Below are 14,622 nucleotides of genomic sequence, written 5' to 3' on the forward strand. Positions count from 1 at the left end.
TCTTTTATTTTTTTGTCATTTTTGGTTTGGAATTAAGTTGAAGTTGAAAATTGAACTTTGCTCTTTGAACAGCAGCTTGCTTTCTGGGAGAAAAAACAGAACAAAGACCTCATTACTGTGGCAAACTGAATTTGAAAGATAATACAAGTTTATTACTTGTCTCAGGACGCACGACAATTTGGCACCAAGGTGCTCCAAGTAGTCCTTCAATATCCACTGCTGGGTGGATATTGAATTGGTCAATCAAGGAAGGACTACTGTGCACGCTCGAATGGGTTTTGACAGCAGGTTGTTTTTTGTTTTGAAAGGTTCTCGACAGTGCTGCTCTTGTTTCTTTCTCTCTCTCTGGTTTTGCTTCAGTGGGCAACTTTTTGCATGCTGAGAGAAGAGAATCATGCTCTGTAAGAAGTGGGTGAATAGTTCTGGAAGTCTGTTGAGGCTGTTTGTATTGACTGATGATTTTGGAATTCGAGCAAGATATATAGTCCTATGTGTCTGGGATACAACCCATTGCCCAAGGTATTCATGAAGGCTGGGTATTCATTGTTGAACCTGTTTATCAAACTGGCAAATTACAAATAATTTTTTTTAAATTTATTCCTTAACTGTGTCTATGTGTCTGTCAGTATGAGAGTGGATTTTATATTCAAAGATGGTTGAGCTTAAATTGTACATGTTCATAAAATAGCTTTGTTGTTTATCTCTATTTTCCTAAAGTTGCATTATTTAGAATTAATTGTTACTTTTTTGTATAAGTTATAAACTTACAAGATCCATTATTCACCTCATTCCTGAAGAAGGGCTTATGCCCGAAACGTTGATTCTCCTGCCCCTCGGATGCTGCCTGTCCTGCTGTGCTTTTCCAGCTTGGTGTTTTGGTTATGCTTTATTTTAGCATAGGAAAAGGTCCATCGTCTTGTCTATGGACTAGTCAAAACAACTACCTGAGTATAAGACCATAAGAAATGGGAACAGGTGTCGGAAGTGACAGCGTGCAAGCACTTTGGGAGCAGTGAGCATAATTCTATTAATTTTAAAGTAGTTGTGAAGAGCAACAAAACTGGTCCACAGGTTGAAGTTCTAAATTGGGGCAAGGTGAATTTTGATGGAATTAGACAGGAGCTTGCAGGGGTTAATTGGAGTAGTTTGTTTGCAGACAAAAGGACGTCTGGCACGTGGGAGGCCTTTAAAAGGGAGATAGCTAGAGTTCAAGGTCCAGCTGTTCCTATGAGGGTGAAGGGCAGGTTGGCAGAAATAGGGAACCCTGGATAACAAGGCATATTGAGGCTTTGACAAGAAAAAAGGAGGCATGGCTTAGGTACAGGTAGCTGGGATCAAAGGAATCTCTGGAGGTATATAGGGAATACAGGAATTTACTGAAAAAGGAAATCAGGAGAGCAAAAAAGGGGCACGAGAAAACCTTGGCTGAGAAGATTCGGGTGAATTCAAAGATGTTCTTTAAGTATATCAAAGGGAAAAGGATAACTGGAGAGAAAATAGGGCCTCTCAAGGACCAAAGTGGACATGTATGTGTAGAATTGCAGGGGATGAGCGAGGTTCTCAATGAATATTTCTCCTCTGTGTTTACTGTAAAGAAAGACATGAAGAAGGGTGGCTCAGTGGCTCGCACTGCTCCCTCACAGCAGCATGGTCCCAGGTTTGATTCCAGCCTCTGGTGTCTGCCTGTGTGGAGTTTGCACATTCTCCCCGTGTCTGTGCGGGTTTCCTCCGGGTACTCCGGTTTCCTCCCAAAGTCCAAACATGTGCAGGTCAGGTGAATTGGCCATGTTAAATTGCCCAAAGTGTTAGGTGCATTAGTCAGGGGGAAATGGGTTTGGGTGGATTACTCTTCAGAGGGTCGGTGTGGACCTGTTGGGCCGAAGGGCCTGTTTCCACACTCTAGGGAATCTAATCTAATTGGGAACTTGAAGTTAGTGATGATATCTTGGGGACAATCCATATCACAGTAGAGGAGGTGTTGGATGCATTAGAATGTATGAAGGTGGATAAATCTCCTGGTTCTGACCAGATATATCCAAGAACACTGCAAAAGGCTAGAGAAGAAATTCCAGGGGCCCTGGCTGATATTTTTGCATCATCGTTAACCACGGGTGAAGACTGGAGGATAACAAATATTGTGCCATTATTAAAGAAGGGCTGCAAAGAAAAGCCTGGAAACTATAGACCAGTAAGCTTAACATGCATGGTGGGTAGGTTATTTGAGAAGATTCAGAGGGATAAGATATACATGCATTTGGAAAGACAGGGTTTGATTAGGAGTAATCAACATGGCTTTGTGCGTGGAAGATCATGCCTCAAATTTATTATAGTTCTTTGATGAAGTGGCCAGCAAGGTTGATGAGGGCAGGGCGGTAGATGTAGTCTATATAGATTACTCCTAAGGCCTTTGATAAGTTCCACAGGGTAGGCTGCTCTGGAAGGTTAGATCACATGGAATCCAGGGCAAGCTGGCAAATTGGATATGCAATTGGCTTGATGGTAGGAAGTGGAGGGTAATAGTGGAAGGATGCTTGTTGGACTGGAGGTCTGTGACTAATGGAGTACCTCCACTAGTACTGGGTACATTCCTGTTTGTACTCAATATTGAAGATTTGGATTGAGAATGAAAAGGCATGATTAGTGCGTTTGCTGATGACCCTAAAATAGATAGTATCATGGAAGGTTATCAGAAATTCTAGTAGGAATTTGATCAGCTGGGTAAGTGAGCTAAGAAATGGCAAATGGAGTTTAATATAGATAAGTGTGAGGTCTTGCATTTTGGAAAGTCAAATCAAAGTGGTGTTTCGTGGTGAATGGTAGGGCCTTAAGGGTGTAGTGGGGCAGAGGGATCTTGGAGTTCAGGTTCAAAGTTCTCTGAAAGTGGAGTCACAGATAGACAGGGCAGTGATGAAAGTTTTTGGCACACTGGCCTTCATCAGTCAGGAAATTGAGTATAGAAGTTAGGAAGTTATAGTGCAGTTACACAGGACATTGGTGAGGCTGCACTTGGGAGTATTGTGTTCAGTTTTGCTCACCTTGCTATAGGAAGGATGTTACTGGAAACTGGAAAGAGTACAAAAAAAGTTTAGAAGGATGTTGCCTGGACTCAATGATCTGAGTCATCGGGAGAGGTTGGACAAGGTAGGCCTACTACATAAGAGCCTATGAGACTGAGGGGGACCTTATAAGATCATGAAAGGCGTGGATAGGCTGAATGCACTTAAGTATTTTCGCAGGCTTGGGGAATCGAGGACTAGAAGGCATCAGTTTAAGGTGAGAGGGGAAAGAATAAAAGGGAGCCTGAGGGGCAACACTTCTAAAAAGAGGGTGGTACGCATATGGAATGAGCTGCCAATGGAAGTGGTTGAGGTGAGAACATTAACAACATTCACAAGGCATTTGGACAAATACATGGATAGGAAAGGATTGGAGCGATATGGGCCAAATGCAGGGAAATGAGGTTAGCGTGGACAGATGTTTTGGTTAGCATGCAGCAGTTCGGGCCAAAGGACTCTTAAGACTCGGATCACAGCTGATACGACATTCGTCATGTCCCCTTTCCTGCATTTTGCCCCGTCGCCCTTGACTCACCTACTGATCAAAAATCTATTTCGGCCTTAAGTATGCACGAGGACTCTACCCCTATAGCTTTCCATGGCAAGGAGTTCCAAAGACACTCAACTGTCAGAGAAGAAATTTGTTCTCTTCTCAGTTTTAAATTGGTGCCCTCTTATTTTGACACTATGCCCTCTGGTCCTAGACGTACTCATGATGGGAAACATCCTCTCAGCATTTACCCTGTCAAGCCCCTTAAGAGTCCTATGTATATCAGTGAAATCACCTCTTCTTTAGAATTGTTCTAAATTCCAATGAGTAGTCCCAAACTATTCAACTTTAGTTCATAAAACAATCCCTCCATACCAGGGAATATCCTCGTGAACCTTCTAGGAACTGCCTACAATGACATTACGTCTTTCCTTAAGTAAGGGGACCAAAACTGCCAACTGTCAACAGCCTTGGTGTTGTCTCATCAGCACCTTGTACTATTGCATAGTAAGATTTTTCTTGGACTCCAACTTCCTTGACACATAGACCAACATTCTATTAGCCTTCCTTATTATCTGCTGCACCTACGTGCGAGATTTTTGTGCTTTGTGCAGAAGTATTCCCAAGTTCCTTTTGTGTTATAGCTTTCTGCAGTTTTTCTCACTTCAGATGAATAAATCCACATTTTACCACATTATACTCTATTTACCAACTTGTTGAGCTCCTTGGATGCTGCCTGAACTGCTGTGCTCTTCCAGCACCACTAATCCAGATACTTACTTAACCTATCAATAATCCCTCTGTAAACTCATTGTATCCCAATTGCAGCATGCCTTTCCACCTATTTGTGAGTCACCTGCAAACTTGGTTGTAGGACATTCAATTGCTTCATCCAAGTCATTAATATATGTTGTAAACAAATATGATCCTTGCACTGATCCCTGTGGATCCCCACTGGTTACAAGTTTTACAACATGGCGGTGAACTCCTTTGTTAATTAAACTAAACACCCTGAAAAGCTCACTTTGCCTCGTAATCTGTTAATATATGAGTGACCAGAGATCTCTGAAATTCCACTATTTAGAGAAAATATCAATCTGTTTTTTTAACTCTAAAAGTGAACATTAAACAACAATTGTTCACAACTCTAAACCCCTCTCTTAACTGCTTGTTACCTGCCTCTAACTCTATAATAATGTACTGTTCCAATAAAACACTAATTAAAATTGCATCAACTTAATTTCAAAACCATACAGCTGCTAGTGTCTTCAGTGTCTTTCTTTCTTCCGGCTGAAGATCTCCCTGGGTCATCATCTTTCTTTATACTGTGAAGATGTTTCATATGAAAAGGTACATTTGATAGAGAGTGTTTCGTAATCTCTCTGGTCTCTCTCGATGGCAGTTACTCTGATTTTCAAAATGCCTGCCTTTTTTTGACGTCGGATTGTCCCATTGGTTTGATGTTGGTAAACAATAAATTCAAATTTAATTGAGTTTTAGTATCCTGGGGTCATAATTTAATCTGGTTAAATTCAAATTGTCAAACAGCAATCAATTTCACAGCCAAACGTTACATATTTTCAATTTTCCAGTACACTCTGACACTGTTCTTGTAAGCTCAGTGTAGAACAAGCATTCACTCTCTTTTAAAGTTACAGTATACGCCTTCAATGTCATAACACCTCCCTCCCCCCCCCCTTAAGAAAAAAGGAATCATCATCACTGTGTGTGAGAGTGTGTGAATATAAAACATTGGAATATGTCCAATCTTATTTATACTTTTTCCTTTAGACCCTTGATAGCACATGTGCTGTCACATTTTTATGACACGTAATATGTACAATTTGTAAATTGAAGTCTGTAACATAAGACTCCAAAGAAGTAGTCTCTCATTTTTGTCTTTAAATCGTTCCAAGAATGTAAGAGGATTGTGATCCGTGTACACAACTGTCTCTGACACACAGTTTGACACACAAACATTAAAATGTTTTCAGGCCAGTACCAAACTCAATAATTTCTCTGGTGGGTGTTGAGTTTCTTTGAAAAGTAGCCAGTTGTCTGTTGAATTCTATCATCATCTCCTATAGCAGTACACCTCCAACTCCTATATTGCTAGCACTGATTGCAACTTTGAAGGGTTTCAAAACATTTTGGTGTAGCTAATACTGCTTTTAAATTCTCAAATGCCTCCTGGCGTTGTTCTGTCCAGTGAAATTTTGTGTTGTTCTTTCGTAAATCTGCTAGCAGTGCCACCACGCTGCTGAAGTTTGGAACAAACTTCCGGTAGAATCGCTTAGTCCCAAATATCGAAGCACCTCTTTCTTTGAAGGTGGTCATGGAAATTCCTCAATGGCCTTCGTCTTCGTGTTCCTTGGGGTCCTTCATGTTCCTTCCATGACTGAAGTTATGTCTCAAGAACGTCACCTCTACCTTCGTGAATTCTGTTTTGTTTAAGTTTATTATCAGTTTTGCTTCTTGTAATTGTTCATAGAGCTCTGCCAACTGTACCATGTGATCTTTCCATGACTCACTAAAGGTCACTACATCATCTAGATAAACTGCACAGTTTGTTAAGCCAGCCACTCTGTTCATGAGTCTTTGGAATGTGGCTGGTGCGTTCTTTATTCCAAAAAGCATCACTTTGAATTGATAGAGTCCATTTGGGGTTACAAACGCAGAAACGTCTTTCACTTTTTCTGATAATCACGCAGTAAGTCCAACTTTGTGATGTAACTGGATTGTCCAACTTGCTGTATACAATCCCCCAATCTTGGTATTGGGGTATGAGTCCGATTTTGTGCTGGCGTTTACCTTCCGATAGTCCACACAAAATCGTTGAATCCCAGTTTGGGAACTAACACGATCAGCGAACTCCACTTGCTCTGACTCTGTTCAATGATATCTTTGTTGAGCATCACATTCACTTCCTTTTGTTCCTGTGTGGCTTTGAAAGTATTAAGTCTGTAGGGGTGTTGTTTTATCGGAACATCATTCCCTACTTCCACCTCATGCTCAATTATATTAGTCCTCCCGACCCTATTCCTGCATGTGCTACAACAAACCTTTCAGCTTGGTTTTTTTGCTCCTAAGACAGATGGTTCACTATCCTGTCCCACTCCTCAAGGACTTCCTCATTGTTTAACATATTTTGAGGCACATCAGACTCCATGACATTGGGATTTGATTCCTTACTCTGCTCTCTCTGTTATGGTAAGGTTTCAACATATTCACATAACATACCCGATGGGAAAAAAAAACTATCTGACATCTTTACCCGATAATTTACATGATTTTATTTCTCTCAAATTCGATGGGGATTACTAAACCAGGCTTTGAAGGTATCTCCTACCACTGGTAACAATCTCCACGGGAAAACATCCAACTTTCAAAGCCTTTATCTGCCACCTGCTTCATTCTGTACTGTGCCCTCTTCAGGTGCTGTTTAGCTAACTCACCTACTGGATTTACTGTCTCCCTCAGCTCAGATACAATGTCCAAGTTTAAGATCTCCAACTTTGGTCCTGTCAATGTTTCTTTAATTAATTTCAAAAGCCCTCTCACTTCATGTCTGAATATTAACTCTGGGAGTAAACTGAGTAGATTCATTTGGGGCATTTCTAATGGCAAACAATACGAATGGGATACCTTTATCCCAATCATTTGGGTAATCCTGACTGTACGCTCTCAACATGGTCTTTATGCGACCTTTCCAAAGCTCCCTAAGATTCAGGATGATACGCATTTGGTTTAAAGTGCTGTATGCCTCAGCTATCCATGGCTTCCTTAAACAGCCTAGCAGTAAAATTAGACCCTTGATCTGTCTGAATCTCTCTGGGAAGCCCATACTGTGTGAAGAAAGCTACTAAATCCTCTACCACCCTTTTTGCTTTAATACTCTGTAATGGAATTGCCTCTGGAAATCTGGTAGACACCTCCATTATGGTGAGCAAGTACTCGTTCCCACTTTTAGTTTTGTGAAGAGGACCTACATAGTCAATCATAACCTGCGTGAAACGTTCTTCGAATGCGGGAATTGGCAATAAAGGTGCTGGTTTTGTTATTGCCTGTGGCTTACCTACCAATTGGCATGTATGGCAAAATTTAACCACATCCTTGCGTAGTCCAGGCCAATAGAAATGCTTTTGTGCTTCTGCTCGAGTCTTCCTCGCACCTAGGTGACCACCTGCTGGTAATTCATGTGCTACCCGTAACACTTCCAGTCTGTATGCTACCGGCAACACAATCTGGTGCACTTCTGCCCATTTCTCCTCTGCACTAACTTGCCGTGTTCTCCATTTTCATCTCAGCATTCTTTCTTTAATATAATAACCCTCAGGAATAATTCTTTTCTAAGTATGCACCCATGTGTATGTATATATATATATATGTGTGTGTGTGTGTGTGTGTGTGTGTGTTTTATTGTCTCATCATTCTTTTTTAAGTCCATTAGCCTTTCAGTACTAAGCAAATGTGATGCTATTACTTCCTTAGCAACTGATTCAAACGTTTTTCCAAGAATTGATGTTAGGCTAATTGGTGAATAGTTACCTAAAATTGCCTCATTCCCTCTTTGAATAGGGCTGTTATATGGGCAGTTTTCCAGTCTTCCAGTACTATTGCAGAATCCAAGGATTTTTGGAAAATTACAGATTTAATGCATTAAAATCAGTGCTTCCATTATCTCTGTAACTACTTCTTTCAGGATTCTCGGATGCAATCCATTATGGCCAGGGGATATATCTGTCTTTAGCCCTATTAGTTTGTCTAATACTACTTCTGTAGTGTTGATGGTGGTATTATGGTACTTAATTCCTTCCCCAAAATAACGGCATGGTGGCTCAGTGGTTAACACTGCTGCCTGACAGTATCAGCGACCTGGGTTTGATTCCTGCCTCGGGCGACTGTCTGCATGGGTTTCCTCTGGGTGCTCCGATTTCCTCCCACAATCCAAAGATGTGCAGGTCATGCAGGTGCATTGGACATGCTAATTTAAGTCAGGGATAAATATAAGGTAGGGAAATGGGTCTGGGTGAATTACTCTTTAGAGGGTCAGTGTGGACTTGTTGGGCCAAAGGGCCTGTTTCCATACTGTAGGGAATCTAATCATAATCATATTCTTTAGTATTAATGGGATATTCTAAGTATGTTCCATCGTAAAGACTAATGCAAGTTCTAATCCCATTTTCATCTCATTTTCCACCTCTTGGCCATATCCTTATGCACTTGCAATGCCAAGAGATATATCTAAACTCTGTTATGAGGGTTTCTCCCTCTCCCACTCTTAGGTTCCCACCACCTCTGGGAGGAAAAGAAAATCCTTACATCTCCCCTAGACCTTCTACTCCTTACCTTAAATCTATGTCCCCCTGGTCATTGATCTGTCCCTCAAGGGGAAAAATTTCTTACCATTTACATATCCCATGCTTCTGATAATTTTATATATCTCAAATCACGTTCCCTGTTAATCTGTTCTGTTTTAAGGAAAACAACCCCATCTCTTCATCACTGAAACTCACCAGCTCAGGAAACATCCTAGTAAATTTTCTCTGCACCCTATCCGGTGCTATCACATCCCTTTTATAATATGGATTCCAGAACTGCACATGATATACTTGCTTCGTCTAACTAACATTTTATACAGTTTCAGTGTTACCTCCCTACTCCTAAACTCTATGTCCAGGCTAATTAAGGCAAATATCCCATGCCTTAACCACTTTATCCATCTATCCTGAGACCATGAGGAACATGCACATCAAGATCTCTTTGATCCTCTGTATTTCTATTCATTTATGTATTCTTTTGCCTTATTTGTCTTGTCCATGTACGTCCCCTCATTGAATTCCATTGGCCACTGATCAGCCCATCTGACCACCTCATCCTATCGTCCTTACTATTTACGCTCTACCAATTTTACTAACCTCCTACATTCAGGTCTGAATTATCATTCATAAGCCATAAACACTGAGCTCTCTGGGACCCCAGTAGACCCAGACTTCCATTCGGAAAAACATGCCTCAAGAGTCACCCTCTGCTTCCTGCTACTCAGCCAATTGTGGATCCAATTTGCCAAATTTCTGAAGATTGAATGGGCTTTTACATTTGCTGTCAGTCACCAATGTAGGACCTTCTCAAAGTCTTAATAGACTAGTCTCCACAGCATCCAGTTGGTACAAAACTTATGATTATTATAAGTACTCGGTTCCAAAAAGCCTTAGTGATGGCCTGTTTGGGGAATCACTATGTCTCACCTGAAGACTTTAGACTCTGGAATATTGAGCTGCCAGACCTGCCTCTTCCTTAGCTATGTGTTTTTGTGCTCGATATGATTCTATTCCCTTGGGTTAATCACCACCTTTAACTCATTTGCCTTACTTGCAATATTCCTTGCATTAAAATAAATGCCACCCAAACTTTGAGCTCCCTCATGTATAACTTGACAGGAAGTACGCTGACTCTCAGACTGACTTGGCATTTCTTCTGCAATTGTCTGTTCATCACCAGCAATTTTATCTCCACTGCATATCCCATTTCTGAGTCAAATTAGTATCCCAGACAGATAGAGATACACGCACGCACACTCTCATTGTAGCTGGGCTCTGACTGTACTCAGTTTAAAAATGTGTTGCTGGAAAAGCGCAGCAGGTCAGGCAGCATCAAAGGAGAAGGAGAATCGACGTTTCGGGCATAAATCCTTCTTCAGGAATGAGGAGGGTGTGCCAAGCAGGCTACGATAAAAGGTAGGGAGGAGGAACTTGGGGGAGGGGCGTTGGGAATCCGATAGGTGGAAGGAGGTTAAGGTGAGGGTGATAGGCCGGAGAGGGGGTGGGGGCGGAGAGATCGGGAAGAAGATTGCAGGTCAAGAAGGCAGTGCTGAGTCTGAGGGTTGGGACTGAGAAAAGGTGGGGTAGGGGGAATGAGGAAGCTGGAGAAATCTGCGTTCATCCCTTGTGGTTGGAGGGTTCCTAGGCGGAAGCTGAGTCGCTCTTCCTCCAGGCTTCGTGTTGCCATGGTCTGGTGATGGAGGAGGCCAAGGATCTGCATGTCCTTGGCGGAGTGGGAGGGGAGTTAAAGTGTTCAGCCACGGGGTGGTTGGGTTGGTTGGTACGGGTGTCCCAGAAGAGGTGTTCTCTGAAACGTTCCGCAAGTAGATGGCCTGTCTCCCCAATGTATAGGAGGCCACATTGGGTGCAGCGGATGCAGTAAATGATGTGTGTGGAGGTGCAGGTGAATTTGTGATGGATATGGAAGGATTCCTTGGGGCCTTGGAGGGAAGTGAAGGGGGAGGTGTGGGGGCAAGTTTTGCATTTCTTGCGGTTGCAAGGGTAGGTACCGGGACTGGAGGTTGGGTTGGTGGGGGGTGTGGATCTGACGAGGGAGTCGCGGAGGGAGTGGTCTTTCCGGAACACTGATAGGGGTGGGGAGGGAAATATATCCTTGGTGGTGGGGTCCGTTTGGAGGTGGTGGAAATGACGAAGGATGATCCGATGTATCTGGAGGTTGGTGGGGTGGTAGGTGAGGACTAGTGGGATTCTGTCCTAGTGGCGATTGGAGGGGCGGGGTTCAAGGGCAGAGGAGCGGGAAGTGGAGGACCATCCATAACCTCATCACTTCATGTGATCTCCCATCCACCACCTCCAACCTCATAGTCCCAGAACCCCGCACCGCCCGTTTCTACCTCCTGCCCAAAATCCACAAACCTGACTGTAACATTTTATTATTTGTGAAGGCCAAACATCATCAAAATGTTTTTGTCTCATGATTTATACTATTTAATGAAATATGTGCAAGTTCACAGAATTATGGCTTTGTAGAAAAATCACAAATTTATCTCCTAAACACTGGCAAACATTTCTTGGATCTTTTGTAGCAAAATTGGCATTTTTATTCATCACTGTGCCTGACTTCATTAATGTATGAAACGATTTGTTTTGCTTGGCAGATTCATTTGTTTTAGGTATTTTCCCTTTAGACTCTATGCAGAAATGCAGTGTTTCAGAGAGTTCAGTTACAAATGGGTAATGTACTGTCAAAAATGGTAGTTCTTTGTGCACCATTTAAGCTGAGCAACATAGAAGGGAAAAATAAAACATTGTTTTGTTTACACGTACTCAGGCTCTCCTGCCCTGCCGAACAACATGATGTATTTTGGAAGTTCGCAGGATGACATTGATGAAGTAGAAGAGGATGATGAGTGCGAAGATGTCAAAACACTTCCAAACAATGCTTCATCTTCATGCCATTCAACACCGAGGAAAGGAAAACCACAGGGTAAACAAGTCCTCAATGGTCATGGTAGGTTAATTTAATAACTATTGAAACTAGTAACTGAGGGCTGCATGTCAACCTTGATAGAAGGTCTGCTGCATTGATATGAGCATTTAATGGAGCCAAGCAAACCATCAAAGTTTATCTTTTTAAATTTAGTTTTATTGCCAAAAGAATCTCCCAGCTGTCAAGAGATTATAAAATACATTAGTGTGAAAAGCTGAAATACCAAGTATTCATTTTCCAGAGCTGCATAATATAGTGTACACTTGTACTGAATAAATATCCCTTAATGGATGGAGGAATATAGTGACAGGTGATGTAGAACTTCCTTGTTCGACTGCTTGCATGTAAATACCTAGTCAGAGTCGACTTAGAGTATTGATTTAGAATTTTATGCAGTCAATCATTCAACCATGCTAATTTGATCCTTGTATAAAATTAATTTCAATTAATTTTCTTCTGTCCTTGATCAACCGCCTTCTTTTTCATTGCCCTCAAATATGTATAAGTCGCACTATTTACTTGAGCAAGAGGGAAGAGGCTGTGGTATACTCTCCCCTAAGGAATGTTGTTGAACCATAGTATTGTCCATGTCAATGTTTTATATTATCCTACAGTGTATGTATAATTGTTTATAGTCAAAAGGTGTACTGGAAAAGCACAACCAGTCAAACAGCATCTGAGGAGCAGGAGAGTTGACGTTTCGAGCTAAAACTCTTCATGAAGAATGTAGGGAGGTCCAAGGGAGCTGAGAGATTAATGAACATTGGGTGGTGCTGGGGGAAAGGTAGCTGGGGATGCAATAGGTAGATGAAGGTGGGGGTGACGGTGATTGGTCAGAGCGGAGAGTGGAGCAGATATGTGGGAAAGAAGATGGGCAGGTAGGACAGTTCAAGAGGTTGGTGCTGAGTTGGGGGGTTGGATCTGGGATAAGGTGGGGGAGGGGAGATGAGGAAACTGGAGAAATCAACATTGATCCCATCTGGTTGGAGGATCTCAAGGCGGAAGATGAGGCATTCTTCCTGCAGATGTCAGGTGACTACAATCTGGCGGTAGAGGAGGCCCAGGACTTGCATGTTCTTGGCAGAGTGGAAGAGGGAATTGAAGTGGTCAGCCACAGGAAGTTGGGGTTGTTTAGTGTGTGAATCCCCAAGATGTTCTCTGAAATGTTCTGCAAGTTGGCATCCTGTCTGAGCAACATGTGTGGAGGTGCAGCAAAGTCTCTGCCATATCTCGAAAGGTCCTTTGGGGCCTTGCATGGAGTTGTAGGGGGAGGTGTGGGTGTAGGTTTTACATGTCATGGTGGCAAGGGAAGGTTTGGTGGGGTCATGCACCTAACAAGGGACTCGCAGAGGGAATGGTCTCTGTGCAATGCAGATGGGGATGGAAGTATATCTCTGGTGGTGGGGTCTGTTTGTAGGTAGCGGAAATGGCATAGGATGTTGCGTTGTATTTGGAAGGTGAGGACCGGGGGTTCTGTCCCTGTTGCGATAGTTGGGGTGGGGTTCAAGGGCAGAGGTGCAAGAAGTGGAGGAGATGTCCTGGAAGGCATCGTTGACCACGTGAGAGGTGAAATTGCAGTCCTTGAGGGAGGAGGACATCTGGGATGTTCTGTGGTGGATTGATCATCCTGGGGGAGCACAGGCGGCGAAGCTGGAAGAGGTGGGAGTAAAGGATAGTGTTTTTACAGGAGGTAGGGTGGGAGGAGGTGTAGTTGTGGGAGTTTGTGGGTTTAAAGTAAATGTCCGTGTTGAGTCAGTTGCCAGAAATGGAGATGGAGAGGTCCAGGAAGGGGGCAGATCCTCCAACCAAAGCTGGGTGGCAGGATGAAATGTGAGGAGGATGTTATGAGAATACAGGGTGACTTGGACAGGCTAGGTGAGTGGACGGATGCATGGCAGATGCAGTTTAATGTGGATAAATGTGTGGTTATCCACTTTGGTGGCAAGAACAGGAAGGCAGATTGCTATCTAAATGGAATCAAGTTAGGTAAAGGGGAAGTACAATGAGATCTAGGTGTTCTTGTACATCGGTCAATGAAAGCAAGCATGCAGGTACAGCAGGCAGTGAAGAAAGCTAATGACACGCTGGCCTTCATAACAGGAGGAATTGAGTATAGGAGCAAAGAGGTCCTTCTGCAGCTGCACAGGGCCCTGGTGAGACCGCATCTGGAACAGTGTGTGTAGTTTTGGTCTCCAAATTTGAGAAAGGACATTCTGACTATTGAAGGAATGCAGCGTAGGATCGCGAGGTCAATTCCCGGAGTGGCGGGACTATCATCTTGAAAGATTGGAGTGACTGGGCTTGTAGAAAGATTGGAGTGACTGGGCTTGTATACACTTGAGCTTAGAAGGATGAGAGGTATGAATGCGACGTATAAGATTATTAAAGGATTGGGCACTCTGGAGACAGGAAGCATGTTTCTGCTGATGGGTGAGTCCAGAACCAGAGAGCATAGTTTAAAAATAAGGGTTAGGCCATTTAGAACAGAGTTGAGGAGAAACGTTTTCACCCAGAGAGTGGTGGATATATGGAATGATCTGCTCCAGAAGTGGAGGTCAAGTCTCTGGATACTTTCAAGAAAGAGATGGATAAAGCTGTTAAAGATAGTGGAATCAAGGGTTATGGGGATAAGGCAAGAACAGGATACTTGATTAGCCATGATCATAATGAATGGTGGTGCTGGCTCGATGGGTTGAATGGCCTACTCCTGAATCTATTGTCTATTAATCACATGGGATCAATGTTGATTTCACCAGTTTCCTCATCTACCCTCCCCCAACTTACCCCAGATCAAACCCTCCAACT

The 14,622-nt window shown here is 42.8% G+C and overlaps 1 protein-coding gene across 2 annotated transcripts in view; it reads left to right on the forward strand.

Annotated features, from left to right (window-relative positions):
• The window catches only part of jarid2b (jumonji and AT-rich interaction domain containing 2b), a 458,793-nt gene that overhangs the window by 335,754 nt on the left and 108,417 nt on the right, over positions 1 to 14,622 (forward strand). For both annotated transcript variants that reach the window (XM_043719074.2, XM_043719075.2), the window contains one exon: positions 11,659 to 11,838. In XM_043719074.2, the coding sequence (XP_043575009.2) occupies positions 11,659 to 11,838 (180 nt within the window). The remainder of the gene's footprint in view (positions 1 to 11,658; positions 11,839 to 14,622) is intronic.

The sequence above is a fragment of the Chiloscyllium plagiosum genome, unplaced genomic scaffold (assembly GCF_037043375.1).
Source record: "Chiloscyllium plagiosum isolate Xiang-an unplaced genomic scaffold, Cpla_swu_hap1 HiC_scaffold_34, whole genome shotgun sequence".
Taxonomy (NCBI): domain Eukaryota; kingdom Metazoa; phylum Chordata; class Chondrichthyes; order Orectolobiformes; family Hemiscylliidae; genus Chiloscyllium; species Chiloscyllium plagiosum.